Source organism: Sesamum indicum, linkage group LG5 (genome assembly GCF_000512975.1).
Source record: "Sesamum indicum cultivar Zhongzhi No. 13 linkage group LG5, S_indicum_v1.0, whole genome shotgun sequence".
Lineage (NCBI taxonomy): Eukaryota > Viridiplantae > Streptophyta > Magnoliopsida > Lamiales > Pedaliaceae > Sesamum > Sesamum indicum.
The window spans coordinates 8,806,801-8,822,560 of NC_026149.1; the positions used below are offsets into that span (position 1 = coordinate 8,806,801).

Genomic DNA, 15,760 nt, shown 5'->3' on the forward strand with positions numbered 1-15,760 from the left:
AAATTCAAAAACAGGTCTAGCAGTGTTCGATTTATTACCATCCCTAATAAATTTTATTTATTTATTTGGACCATCTCTATTAATAACATTTATGCAAGCTTGACACATGTATTAAATTAATTAATTGTAGTATAATCTAATTTCATAGAATCTAGAAAGAATTACAGTTAAAATTCGATTTTCAATTAAAAGAATCAATTATATAATAAATATATTATAATTATACTTGACAATACAACAAATATAAATCGGGATATGGTTGTTTAAATTCAATTAAATTGAAATTTTTCCGAAATTTTTCATGTACTAGTGTTTCCATGAATAGTGTAGTAAATTCGAGTGAATCTTGTATCATACTTTTGAGTTATATATTAATATCAATGAGTCATTGCTACACGTTCGTATAATTAAATTAAATTATAATTTAAAATTATATATGGCGGTACACAATACATGCATGAGCATGATGTCAGTATGTAACACGCAAGTATGATACAAGATTTGTTACTGGTAAAACTACTTTGATAGCAATAATAGGTTTGGGCCAAGAATGGTGGTTGGCATTTGCCTATTCACTTTCTTGTCTTCTAACAACTCACAGCTCTTGCACCTTTGATTAGGAAACTCTGATAATAAAGTGTGAAACATTCTCTCTCTCTTTCTCTCTCTGCACTGTGTGTACTGTGTGTTTGTGAGAAGTGGAAAAAATGGCAGGAGGGCCTCTTGCTCCTGGCTATGTAGCCAAAGAAAGAGCTGAGCAGTACCAAGGAAGAGTCACACCTTATGTTATAATCACATGTATAGTTGCTGCTGTTGGAGGATCACTCTTTGGCTATGATGTTGGAATTTCAGGTCTGCTCCATTTTTATGATCATAATCGTGAAGGAATTTATAGTTTATTCCAATCATAATTGATGAGGGCTTTTTTCGTTTACTGATTCTCAACAGGAGGGGTGACGTCGATGGACGAATTCCTCAGCAAGTTCTTCCACACGGTTTATGTGGACAAGGGCCGAGAGCAAGAGAACAACTACTGCAAGTACAACAATCAAGGCCTTGCAGCATTCACCTCGTCGTTGTATCTAGCCGGTTTGGCAGCTTCTCTGGTGGCATCCCCTGTCACGAGGAAACACGGCCGTCGTGCAAGCATAATCTGTGGCGGGATGAGTTTTCTAATCGGGGCTGCTCTCAACGCCTCTGCTGCCAACCTTGGTATGCTTTTATTAGGACGTATCATGCTTGGCGTTGGCATTGGCTTTGGGAATCAGGTACGCCTACTTGAACAAAATAATTTCTATAATAAGTTAGGTTGAACAGAATGAATTAAGGTTGTGTTTGGATTCATGGATTTACACTTCGGAATTCAAATTCATAATAACAAACGAACTTTGTGAGTGTATGCCCCGGCCTATATCTAAGTCTATCTTCACACTTGAAGGCAGTTCCGTTGTACCTGTCAGAAATGGCACCGGCGAAGCTGAGAGGAGGGCTTAACATGTTGTTCCAATTAGCAACAACACTAGGAATCTTCACAGCAAACATGATCAACTCTGGAACAGATAGAATCCATCCTTGGGGATGGAGGCTCTCTCTTGGCCTAGCTGCAGCTCCTGCTTTCCTTATGACTATTGGAGGTGTGCTCCTTCCAGAGACGCCAAATAGCCTAATAGAACGCGGGCTGGAACGACAAGGCAGAGAAGTGCTGGAAAATATCAGGGGGACTAAAAACGTCGATGCAGAGTTTGAAGACATAGTCGACGCGAGTAAGCAGGCAAACGAAATCCAGCATCCATTTCGCAACATTCTGAGGAGGCGGAGACGGCCTGAGCTCGTCATGGCGATCTTCATGCCGATGTTCCAAATCTTGACGGGCATAAACTCTATATTGTTTTATGCGCCGGTACTTTTTCAGAGTATGGGGTTTAAGGGGAACGCTTCTTTGTACTCGTCTGCTTTGACTGGAGCCGTGCTTGCTACATCAACACTAGTGTCGATGGCCGCGGTTGATAGATGGGGTCGACGAGTTTTGCTCATTAGTGGAGGCATTCAAATGATTGTGTGCCAGGTAAAATATTTGCTACTTTTGTTAATCTACGTGCTCTTTAGATTGTTATTAAAAATTACATAAACCACCAAGACTGTTCGAATAATTGAACAACCACCCCATGCCAACGAAGTTTTCATTACCATGAGGGACCCTTACTATAATGAGAACATAACCAATTAGGATATCTGTGTAATTATTTAAAATATAAGGGACAATTTTTGCGATTTTACCATAATCGAAGGGGTGTTGTTCTAATTATTCCCAAGTAACATAAACCCTTATACTATATATCTGAATAAGTGAGGGTGTTTGGGTGAACTTATACGCTTTTCAAAGTCTTACAAATGTTTGAAAACATATAAGATATTGAAATAGTTTAAAATTTAAAGAAGAAATTTATAAGATCCAAGAATAAAATGTTAAGAGCTTTCAAACTCTTTTTGAAATAGTAAGAAGTTCCCAACTCATTTATTTAAAATTTTAACAAACAGTTATAACCTTGATCATATTAATTATAAATTGTCATTCCTGGATCTTATAATCTCTATAAGCTTATTTTATCCAAACACTTTAAGAGCTTGTATAGAATAAGATTAACGTGCATGTGACCCAAATAAATTAAGGATTCTAACCTATAAGTATGGATGGAGGTATTTTTGGTCCGATTGGAAATCATTATTTACCATGATCCCCAATTTATTCGTGACAAGTGCAAAAATTGGCAAATTCCAATCAATTTTATCGTCATTAATGAACAAATTTTTTTTAGTTATTGGGTCGATTTGCAAAACTGAATTCCAACAGGACCAAAAATACCACGCCACCATACATACAGGACAAAAACTGCATATTACCTATAAATTTATCCAAACACCCTAGCAACTTCTCATAAAGAAGAAGCTTAGTATAGAATTTTTCTTCCTGAAACAGATCATTGCTGCAGCAATCTTGGGCTTGAAATTTGGCAACAACAAAGAGCTGTCGAGGGAGTATTCGATCATCGTTGTAACGACGATCTGTCTATTCGTGGCAGCGTTCGGATGGTCATGGGGACCCCTCGGCTGGACAGTGCCGAGTGAAGTCTTCCCGCTTGAAACTCGTTCTGCAGGCCAAAGCATAACGGTGGCTGTGAATCTGCTCTTCACTTTCATCATTGCTCAGTCCTTCCTCTCGATGCTGTGTGCTTTAAAGTTCGGGATCTTCCTTTTCTTCGCCGGCTGGATTGCCGTCATGACTGTCTTCGTGTACGTCTTCTTGCCGGAGACGAAGGGCGTCCCTCTAGAGGAGATGGTGCTCCTGTGGCGGAAGCATTGGTTCTGGAAGAGAATTGTGCGTGAGTATGAAGAAGCAGACGCTGATGAAACTAGGGAATGCATTTGAAATTCCTACACATGTGTGTGTTGTTTCAGGACAACCTTGATAGCACCTGATTTTAAGGAAATAATATGCCATGGTAATGTAGGACTAAACCAGAAAAATGTAATTTTGGTCCTGTAATTACAGTGGGTAGTAATATTTATCTTTTTTAATTTCAAATTTGGAATTGAGGACTGTAATTAAGAAAAAAATCAACGTAGTTAGTTTAGATGTCGCTGGAAAATGCTAAATTCGTCGGGAATTAAAACATGCTTGGCACGTGACCCTTTGATTCGAGGACCTGTTTGTTTGTCTTTTTTTTTTCAATTTTCAGTTTTCGAAACCGTAACTGAAGTGAAAACATGTTCATTTATACGTATTTATCGATATAAAACACAATCTCATTAACTAGTTCAGATCTATTCTCATTTCAAACAAAAATTTATACAAAATTAAAAACACTTATTTTCTACTAAAAACTGAAAATAAAAATGTGATATTTTTGCTTTAGTTGCATTTAGACTATATGTGCCATCCCCTACAGTTATATAAGACTAAAATTGCCTTTTTTTTCATATGTTTTATATGCCATGTCAGCAAAAGTAGCCGAAAAAATTAAAAAAGCTCAAAACTAATTAGGCCACATGCAAGATGTGTGACAATTTTTAGTCAAATTTATCTTTTCTTGATGAGATTTGGATTGATGTATCATTTTTTTTATTGTGATTTCTAAATCAACACAAGACTAAAAGTGTAGTTACTCTATACTTAATGGACCAAAATTTCATTTTCCTCGTAGTTGAACGTAGGCAATGATGGGCTCTGAAAAATTTACCCTATCGCATGAAACGCATTTTTAATTTCTAGCACTTTCTTCAAATGTCTTCTATTCTCTTTTCTTTTCTTTTCTATAAGTCCTCTTTTAATTTAAAATGAGAAGATATTTGTACCATTGCTCGATTTATGCGTGTCATTCTTGTGCAGGGACCATACTAATCTTCTCTGTATCGTTTCAATTTCATCGGATGTCCCCAAAGGGACCAAGATATTTGTAGCTAGTCCTTAAATTGATAGTTAGGTAGGGGTTTGCATTCAGTACAATTGAAGAAATTTTGGTAAACGAAAGTTGTGTAGCGAATCAAATTATTTGATTTGATAATTTACGAATTTTTTGTTAAATTCAATTTAATGCATGGTTAAGCAAATTTTGATAAAGAAAAAGAAAAAAAAATAAAAACAATGTATTAGGTATAAGAGAATCAGTATTTAGTTTAGTTCGATACTAAAAATTAAAATAAAAAATAAATCGAGAATTGAAATTTTCAAAAGTTTCAAATGGAATAAAGAATCGAATTTTATCCAATTTATATAAGAAATTTGGATTTTAATCTTCGAAATTCATATTTCAACACAATTCGATCAATTTATTGAACTGTGCATATCCCGATAACTAATTCTAATTTCTTTCAAAAAATTTATGTAATTAATTATAGCTATATATCTTAGAGAATATTTTTAAAAACTTATAAAATATTTTAAAAATTCAGTTTAAATACACAAAAGTAACCTTATTTCTTAATAAAAGAATAAGTCCATTTCCGCCGAATGTAGCTCATCTAAAGTCCAAATTTTGACAAATGCAATACCAAATTTATTCAACATAAAAACTAATTAAACTTTATGATATTTTTCATATATAAATGTTAATAAATATATAAAGTATTAGTGCGTTGTTGTATTGATAAACTAAAATTTCCATAACTTAGAGGTTTTTCCACTTTTCTTGTTGGTTACGGAATTATTACTTTGGGTTCTACAACTTTTAAAAAATAGCATTTTTTATCTTATGACAACTTTTTATTAGATATCTGATATAAAAGGCCACTTGGCCTAAAGTGTATGAGATAAAAATTCTAATTTTTTAAAAATTATCGGACCAAAGGTAAAATATTGTAATCAATTGAACCAAAACTATAAAGACACTTAATGTCACGTGCTCATTTTTTGTAAAAGTGGTTAGGGGACAAAAAAATAGAAATTTCATAACTAATAAAATAAAAAATAAAAAGATTCTAAATTATGGGACGAAAAATATAAATTTCCCAATATTCATATTAGAAATAAATGTGAAAGAATACTTCTAAATATAAATTTTTAAATAAAGAAAAATATTTTAAAAAGAAATTCCTTCTGCAATCAAATATATCAAATTTGACCACAAAATTTTATTCCACTTGAGAAACTAATTAAATAATGTGGTCATCTAGTTTATATTATAAGAATAAACAATCATAGAGATGCTAGTAAATATCATCTTAATAATATAAATATTATTTATATTACATAAATTTATACTATTATAGAAAAAAGGGTAAATTATAATTTGCTCTCTTGAACTATTCGTCGTGTAATATTTATCTCTTTGATTGGACAAAAATACCCCTCATGCCTTGAACAATTATTATTTGCAATATATTTTAGTATCTTGCACATTAAATCATCACCAAATTATTTTTAATTATTTTTTTTAATAAGTGGAGTAAGAATTAATAAATATATATAGTTGATATGTACGGCCCAAAAGCACTTGGACCAAGAGAGAACATGAAGCCCACGCTGAGCCCATCAGCTCATGATGGAGACGGCCCACTGGAGGATTACCAGACTCGGCCCAAGAGGCAAGTCCAGTAAAATGCTTGACAGACCCCAAACCTGCCTTCAAAGCCCAACCCAGGAGAATGGAAACGTCACCAAGACTCAGAACTCCTTAACCTAGAAGGATCCCTACAGAATAAGAGTCATCACAAGAAAGGAGCTCTCTCCCAAGCAAAGACGTGCTAATCAACTAAAGATAAGACGAAATTGTGCCTATCCATAGGTATCTTGCCCCTTTTTCTGGAAATACAGGTAACGTCCAGAGTCCCTATGGAGGGGGACGCCCCCTCTATAAATACAGGCACCATTCCCCGATGGGGACACCTTTCAAAATCTAAAAATTGCTTCTCTGCTCTTGCTGTAGCTATCTACTAGCATTATAACCATATTTCACTCACGAATTTATTAATTCTATCTCAATTTCTCATCACGATATATTTTTACAATTACTTAATCCTAATTCTGGGACTAACTTGAGCGTCGTAGTGCTAAAGTGTTATTTTGTAGGTCCTACTTTTCAAGTTCTTTTACTCATTCAGCTCAAGACCATCATCAAAATCCAAAATCGTTGGACCCGTGCTAAAATCGCATGCATCAATTAGTGCCATTTGTGGAAAATTGAGTTAAAGATGTGAGTTACCATGAAAAACCCCAGCAATCCCACTAACAAACAAAAGGCCATGGAGACACCCAACAACAATCAACCTTTGTAGGTTGTTGCAGGAACTTCCCTGACCCCGATTGGTGGAGGATCCACCCCAACCTTGCCTGCGCAAATACCACCTTCCAAAGTTTCGGACTGTATGGTTGATCCTCCAAGACAAAGCACTTCCTCGGACACCACCTCAAGAGAGCCTTCTCCAGCTTTGTTAGGTGCAATTTAGCAGGTGGTCACAACAGCAATTCCGCAGCAAATGGAAGTGCTGGTTCCTGCCCGCTCAACCCTCGCAATGGAAGCGGCATCCCCAAAGGAGGAGTAGAAGAAGACTTACCTGAAGGAGACATCCATGTATCCCACGCCCTATTGATGGAGAAACAGGTGCTCCCTCCAGCAGCTCCCCAGGAGATAACCCGACAATTGCTAACAACTGGAATACCTCCAAAAAGGTCTGTAAGATATCCAACAGCATATAGCAGGGCCCCCCGAAAACAAGTAGCAGGGTATCCCCTTCACGGACATAGTGATAACGGACGAACCCCCAGCGAATTGCCACACCTCGCTATTGCTGAATATGATGGAATGACTGATCCTCAAGAGCATCTCTCACATTTTGAGAATGCAGCTCTTTTGCATAGGTATACAGAAGGAATCAAATGTCGCGTTTTTTTCACCACCTTCGTCAAGGCCGCGCAACAATGGTTCAATCAATTAATGTTCGTGGGAGCGATAAGAAGTTTTCAAGAGTCTCAATCTCTCTTTTTGCCCCAGTTCGGTAGTAGTCGGAAGCTTCGAAAGATGAAACTCAATATTTTTTTCTATAAGAGAATCATGGGGGAAAAAAGAAAGAAGTTCAAGAGGAGGCCCCCTCCAAGAAGCACCGCATTGATTTTCGGGATAAGAAGGCACCCTTCCAAAGGGTTAATGCAGTATACAACCCTTGACGGTACCTATCACCCAAGTGCTCATGTAGTCGAAGGGAAAGGCTTATTAGCTCGCTCCTGATCATGGAGAGAGCAGCCCCAACATCCTAAATCCGACAAATTCTATCGTTTTCATAATGATTAAAGTCACACCACTAAAGAGTGCCAACATTTAAAGAATGAGATTGAAAGGTTTATCCAAAATAGATATCTGCAGAAGTACATCTGTTGGAAAAAGACCCGAGGAATAGGACCATACCGAAAGCAAAAAATAGATAAAGGAAAGAAAACAAAGATTTTCAGTGTCGAGTCTTTACCAACCAAAGAACACAGAAGTAACTTTGGGGGGAAGGCTGAAGCTAGTGATCCTCCCCGGTAAAGAGGTTATACGAATGATCGCAGGGGGTCAAAGTGGAGACGACTCCCATCATGCTAGAAAGGCCGAAATTGGACAGGCACACGGTATAACTATGAAAGAAATATGGGATGTTGGGCCGATGGAGGACACTTCCCTCATCCTGTTCAGAAGGGCTAAATCGTCACGTCCCAAGAGCTCTCATAATGATGCTCTGGTCATCACGGCATTGCTAGCCAACTATGAAGTAGGACATATTTTCATAGATTCGGGAAGTTCTATAGATATTATTTAGGGAAGCGTACAAATCAGATGCAGCTAGGGGGCACCCCTTAGAAAAAGTGAACACCTCCTTATATGGTTGCAGGCGAAGTAGTCCATCTTATGGGCATGGTTTCACTCCCATTGACCCTAGGTACTGGCGTCATTCGAAAGATTTGCCTGTTAAATTTAGTAATGGATACCCCATCAGCCTACAACATTATTTTGGGAAAGGCCCAACTTTAAGGGCCCGTTTGGTTGTGTTTTCAATGAGATTTTTTCCACTTTTTACTATTTGGGTAGTTGGGATTTTGTTTGGTCAAGCTATTTTCATTGAGAATGCATTTCTGTTTTAATTCTCAATTTTTTGAAATTATAGGTCACATGGGTTTGTCATACTTGTCTTATCTTGTCAACATGTCTTTTCTTGTTTCAAATCAATTAAAATTGTTTCAAATGGCAAGACTCACTTTGATTATTTTATAATTTTACATGTTCAATCAATTTGGTCATATGTCACATAAAAAATACATATACCTATATTCAACATTCTCACACCTATATACCTATATTTGAAAACAACTAATCCAAACATATTCTCAATTTTCGCACAAAAACCAATAAAGCATTTATACACATTTTCAATTGTTGGAAACTGAAAATAAAAATAAAAACACAACCAAACGGGCCCTAACGCTTTTCAAACTTTAATCTCCACTTTTCACATAAAAATCAAGTTCCCTACGCCTGGAGGTGTAGGAGAAGTATAGGGAGACCCCCTCCAATCTCGCAAGTGTACGTGGAGGTTGTGCGCAAAGGGCAAAAAAGAAATAGGGACGAAGTACCTAAGGAGGCGCCCTCAAGAAAATGAGAGAAGGGGGTTGTAGAAGACAAAGAAAGTGAGGGGACGTCCCACAAGGTTCAACCGATCGAGGAGTTAATGAATGTGGAGCTCGTGCCTGGAGATCCAGAAAAATTTACATGGATCGATTCTCAAATGGAGGATGCAACACGTGAGAAAATAATTCAATGCTTACATTGCAACATAGACATCTTTGTATGGACCCCTCAACATTTAGAAGGGATCGACCCTGATATCATAACTCACCATCTCAATATAGATCCCGACATCAAGTCGGTAAAACAAAAGAAGAGGCACTTTGGGCCTAAAAAGGATAAAATAATCCAAGCTGAAGATGAAAAATTATTGGCGGCAGGTCACAATGAAAAAATACAATTCCCCGGATGGCTATCCAATGTTGTATTAGTACCAAAATCAGAAGAAAAATGAAGAATGTGCATTGACTTCAGGGACCTGAACAAGCCATACCCTAAGGATTTTTAAGCATGATGGATTCCACACAGGATGTGGATTGTTAAGCATGATGGACGCATCTCAAGGATATCATCAAATAATACTGGCCCCAAAAGATCGCAAAAGAGTTAGTTTTATCATGTCTGCTAGAACATTCTGTTACCTAACCATGACATTTGGCCTAAAGAACATTGGGGCCACCTACCGACTTTTGATAGAAAAGATATTTCGTCCACAAATTGGAAGGAACTTCAAAGTATACGTAGACAACATTCTAGTGAAAAGTAAGGATACGAAGGACCGTGTATCGAACTTAGAAGAGATATTTTCTATTTTGAGAAACTACCAACTAAAGCTCAATCCTAAAAAATGCACATTTGGAGTAAAAGGGGGACACTTTCTAGGATTTATGGTCACCCTAAGAGGGATTGAGGTTAACCCCCTCAAGATCAAAGTCATTCTAGACATGAAGGCGCCCTCCAATATTAACGAAGTATAAAGGCTAGCTAGGAGGGTAGCAACACTCAGCCGTTTTATCTCAAAATCAGTAGAGAAGAGCTTACACTTTTCTAAAGTCTTACAGAAGGAAAAAAAAATTGAATGGAATAATGCATGTCAACATGCCTTTGAAGAGCTCAACCGATATTTAGTGAGACTCTCTCTACTGGTGAAGCCATCTCCAAGGGATACCTTTTACGTGTAATTATCAGCCACTCCCAAGCTATCAGCTCCATCCTCATTCGCGAAGATAATGGAAAACAAATGACAATCTATTGCATCAGCAAATCAGTCAATGAAGCGGAAGGGTCACCCCTTCTAGTTACCTTACTGAAATTGACATAGTGGGATAATTCCACCCACTTAATTCGCCTAAAGACACACATTTGGCAGGCGGATCTTTGGATAGACAATTAAGGCCTTCTTTTTCCCTTCCTTAAGACTACCTTATACATTCGGCCCACTTTTTTTTAGTAAAGTTTCCCTAGAACCTCCAGAAACCTAAACTCCGATTCTCATTGAGAGTCGGGAGGGAATTCTTGCTATGCTTATCCTGCTGCTATTATAAAAGAAATGCAGGAAAGGACTTAAGCTAGCGCGCCTCATACGAAAGGCTCTGTTCGGTACACCCCTATAGTAAAAATGGCCCTCGCATTGGTCATCACTGCTAGATGACTGCGCCCATATTATCTTTCACATCCCATTGGAGTAAAAACTAATCTGCCTCTGAAGCAAACACTGGGTAAGCCAGATACATCAGGACGATTGGTAAAATGGGCGGTAAAACTAAGTGAGTATGATATCTCTTATCTATCCCTAACTACCATCAAGGCCCAAGCTTTAGCCGACTTTATCTTCGAGACAACAGGGACGTTTGAAGGAAACACCCCTCAAGTTGAAAAATAGCTATTGCGTGTAGATGATCATCCACGATTGAAGGTAGTGGTGCAGGCATAGTCATCACTTCAGCCCAAGGGAAGATCTAGAATTTGCTGTCAAGTTCGGGTTTAGGGTCTCCAAAAATGAGGCTGAATAAAAAACACTTGTAATGGATCTCAGAATGGCGCATGAAGTGGGAGCTAGACACTTAATAGCTTATTCAAATTCGCAGCTAATAGTCAAACAAGTGGTGGGCTCATACGAAGCTAAGAAAAAAAATATGATACAATACCTACAATAGATAACGGAGTTAAAGACAGGTTTTGAAAGCTTTCAGATTGTTCAAATCCTAAGGAAAGAAAATGTCAAAGGAATTGCCTCTCCAAGTTGGTTAGTATTTTTGAAGACTGGCGAACGAGGCATATTACTATATAATACCTCCCTAACCCAGATCTCTGATCTATATTCAAGCCATATCCTCCTCAAGAGATTGGATGACACCTGTTATTCAATAGCTGAAAGAGAGATGCCTCCCAAATAATAAGTGGTAGACAGCAAGACTCAGGGCTCGAGCTTCTCATTTCCTACTACAAAGAGGGGTCCTCTATAAGAAATTTTTCACACACCCTCTACTCTGGTGTTTATCCCAGCTAAAAGGATTGCATATTCTTAAAGAAATACACAGTGGTTGCTGTGGAGCGTATGACGGGACATGGATTGTAGGTAGGATACTTTTGGCCTTCCATGAAGCAAGACGCGCGACAGTTGGTGAGCAAATGTGAGAAATGCCAGAAGCACTTCTCCTTCATATACCAACCTGCGGAACCCCTCACAACCATATTGTCATCGTGTCCTTAGTACAATGGGGAATAGATATCATGGGACATTTCCCCCAGCTCCCAGTTAAAGAAAATTTCTTCTAGTAGCCATCGACTACTTTACTAAGTAGGTGGAAGCCTAGCCACTTTCCCGTATCACAGAAACAGAGATGAGGAAGTTTATATGGAAGAATATCATTTGTCGTTTTGGACTCCCCGTGAGAAATAATCACAAACACTTTATCTATATTATCAGCCCCAGAGAGGGACTTGGGAACGACAAATATCCTTGTTCCCACAAACATTGGTAAATGATGCAACTTGTGACTCGATCCTTACCCCATTCCGCAAGCTATTGTCTGTTTTGATTTTTCGTATAAACCCCAATTGGTTTGTCCTGGAAATGCGTCTCGCTAGGGAGAAGGTCTTGGGGCTATAAGCCGCTTAGATCCTTATTTGCAACTAATGAGAGACGCTTTGCCTACAAAATTATGTGGCTTGCAGCTCGATCAGAGCGTTATTGCATGAGGTATTTTTCGCTCACAGAAGCCTCACGGGTTTGTCATGAATATGCACCTTTGGCTAGATGGTCGGCAGTGACTTGTGGAGGACGTGCAGGCGGCTAGGGGATGCCGGCCAGCATGCAGGTGTGCAAACGGGCTTCAAGTAGAGACTCTTACCGATTGTGGATCGCAATACTGTTAGTATGGGAAATTCCTTGACATGTGGGGATGCTATCCGCCTAGCATGAAGTCATTTCGAGGACGTTTGGTCACGGAGATATAAGGGCGATAATCGAGCGCCACCCTATGCACGAGCAGGAGAGAAATGTGTGAAGCAGAGTGCTTTATCCTTGGATCTTTGCAGAATTGTTTCAATGGCGAGATCCTTGGAGTGTTGGGAGAACCTCTAAGATGTTTCAGAGGTAGATGATTCCGTTTCGATACGGAACGACGACGGTGTTTAGAGTCTGCCAGTGTAGTGGCGAGACTGTAGTTTCAGAATATTGTGGAGACAATTCCTCAGCCATGGATGATCAAATGGGGCTGAAACTAAGTTATAATGTGGAAGTCGTAGGCTACGCTATGGTTCAGACGGGACGTGATTTGGACGTCGTTCAAAGGAGATGCAGAAAAAGTGCACTCCTCGGCCCTTTTAGTGGTGTACTCTTAGAACAAGAGAAAATATTTTTAAGCCTATTATAAAGGGGGCATGCAGTGGTGAGCTCAAGCCAGCCCTCCCCGTGCACGATGGTAGTAGCATGAGACGATGTCTGCACTAAATGGACATCTCTTAGGGGCATGATGGGGGCCTTCAAGAGCCGGCTCTAAGGCAGCTCAAAGAGGAGTTCTTAGAGTCCCCGAAGGGCTTGGAAACCTGAAGGGCAGTGTAGGGTCAGGATGACCTATGTTGGACGCTGATACGGCCGAGAGGCTTCATGTGACGCGCAAGGTTGCCCCGCGGGCTCCTGCGATTAGGTGATCGAGGCAAAGCATTCCAAGATCTCGTGATCCTATTCATGGGATGCGATATCGAGTTCTAGCCGTCCATGGGGGTCCGTTGGCTAAGATGAGTGGGCCTCAGACTTATGATGCGGTCCTCCTCAGGCAAGGCATGGAAGGCGGCCATGACGAAGGTGTGCGCCTAGGATGCAACAAGCGAGCGTTGGGCATTAGATGGGTGTTGCGGCGCATAAGTAGCGTCATAATGCCGAGGCGGAGCAAGGATGCTCCTTGCGATTGAGAAATGCATTGACAGGTTCTGAGATTGTGTGCGAGATGCTAAGGCATGAGTGCCGAGAGCTTCGGCGAGTATGGGCATCTCGAATAAGCGAGAGCAAGGGCACGCGGTGCCGCACAGGGATGCATTCAGATGTCGCGCTAGCAAGCTTCAATGTCGAGGACACACGACGGACTGTCGGTATACTCTGATATGTGCGAAGGTTAGGCGCAACCTAAGACGCCGCACGGGCAAAAAATATATGAGAATTACATTCCACTGCGAGACAAAATAGCACGCCCGTGACACCAGACGAGGGCTTAGGAGGGGCACATAGTCTGGTTCCCACAGCAACTTTAAATGATGCGGCTTGCAAATCGACCATATCATGTTGCTTGATGTATCATCCTGTTGGCTTCGTATGAGCCTCACGGGATTGTTCTAAAAAAGAATCTCGATAGTATAAGCTAGTTTTACACACATCTTACAAGATGCAGTTATGAGATGGTTTAAATATATTTAGCCAAGCACGCTATAAATTACTTCTATATGAAATTATCTTTTTTATCTCTTTATTTCTGGTTGCAAAATATATAGTTTCTCTTCATTCTCTGTGATTTTAACTTAGTGAAAAGTACGCATTCTTTTTTTGTATAAGTTTTTGTGTAAAATGAAAATACATTTGGAGTAGTTAATGAAATTATATTTTATATTAACACCATATTTTCAGTAAAATTATGTATAAGAAAGAATATCTTTTTACTTTAGTTGTTATTTTAAAAAATAAAAACATAGACAAACATGCTGTGGTTTTGGAGACGCCACGGCTCGGACACATGGTCCTCCCAATAGTTATACATAAATTAAAGAATTAAATACAATTTTAGTCCTCTAACTATAGCCAAATCACATTTTAGTCCTTTAACTTGCTAGGATTTGAATTTGGTCCTCTATGTATTTCAATTGCTTAATTTTGGGCCTTTTTCCGTCGGAAAATTACCCAACCCGCTGGAAATTTCCACGTGGAGCCCATGTGGACATTTAAATTAAGACTGAAACATAATTGATTAGTTTTAGCTGACCTGGCAATTTTTCAAATTTTAAAAAAAAGAAGAATGACATGGCATATTGTGTGATGTGGAAAAAAGAGGGGAAAGGGAGGCCTCTTGCTGTGCTGGTGACTCGAGAAAGCTGGCGGCGATCAAAGACTCCGACTCTTGTGATATCGTAAAAAAATTGATGGAAATTGATGGGTGAGGTCTCTCTCGAAACGCCTTGGCGAGGGGAGTCCAACGGTGGTGGTCCGCGACGGTGATTCGTTCGGACGACGGAGATCTGGCGGTTCAAAGGTGACGGCATCGCGAAACTTTAAAAGAACTGATCTCATCGAGGACTTGATGAAAATGGCTGGGAAAGGTGTCGTTCAACTCGCCTTGATGAGAGGAATCCAACGGTGGTGGTACGCAACGGTGATTCGTTCGGACGATGGTGTATTGACGGCGAAAAGTCGCGTCGATTACCTCTTGAGCCCAGTGTCAAATCGCGATGAAACTTCAAACTGATGGAGGGGAAATGTTCGCCTAGTGATGGGGAGTCCACTGATATCGGTGGTGCCGGTGATTCATCGAAAATTGGTCGGAAATTTAGAGAGAAGGTGCGGCGAAAAGAGAGGCGAAAAAGTGGCGATTCCAGCAGGTTTGATCGGCGATTGGCGGCACGTCCTTGCTCCGATCAAAACAAGCGTAGCATGGGAATGACGTTCGTCAGACGGCGATTCGGACAAGGCCTCGGGCCGAAAAGCGTAGGATGTGTTGCTGTGCTAAGTTTTTTCCTTCTTTTTCCACGTCATGTCATTCTTTTTTTTTTTTTTTAAATTTGAAACATTGCCAAGTCAGCTAAAACTAACCAATTATGTCTCAGCCCTAATTTAAATGTCCACATGGGCTCCATGTGGAAATTTCCGACGAGTTGGGTAATCTCAAATTTGAGCAATTGAAATACATAAAGGACTAGATCCAAACTCTAACAAGTTAAAGGACTAAAATGGGATTTGGCTATAGTTAGAGGACCAAAATTGCATTTAATTCTAAATTAAAAGAGTGAAATATTATTAATATTGTTGTATTCTTTTTTAAGCAAAGTTGAGTTAACATCCTTAATAATAATAATTATTATTATTATTATTATTATATGATTAAAACATTTAATTAAAATATTTTCTTCTCTTATATGTCAAAAAGGGTAAAATACACTTTTGAAAAAATAAAATAATATAA

The 15,760-nt window shown here is 39.1% G+C and overlaps 1 protein-coding gene across 1 annotated transcript; it reads left to right on the forward strand.

The window, feature by feature from the left end:
- LOC105162282 (sugar transport protein 7) lies at nucleotides 526–3,697 on the forward strand. Its single transcript, XM_011080287.2, has 4 exons — nucleotides 526–852; nucleotides 949–1,268; nucleotides 1,439–2,065; nucleotides 2,978–3,697. Exons 1-4 carry the CDS (start codon nucleotides 708–710, stop codon nucleotides 3,425–3,427), a joined length of 1,542 nt encoding a protein of 513 aa, XP_011078589.1. The 5' UTR covers nucleotides 526–707; the 3' UTR covers nucleotides 3,428–3,697.

Coding starts and splice junctions, on each gene's coding strand:
- LOC105162282 (XM_011080287.2), top strand. CDS start 708: ATGGCAGGAGGGCCTCTTGCTCCTGGCTATGTAGCCAAAGAAAGAGCT. Junction 853..948: donor CTATGATGTTGGAATTTCAG/GTCTGCTCCATT, acceptor GATTCTCAACAG/GAGGGGTGACGTCGATGGAC. Junction 2,066..2,977: donor TTCAAATGATTGTGTGCCAG/GTAAAATATTTG, acceptor TTCCTGAAACAG/ATCATTGCTGCAGCAATCTT.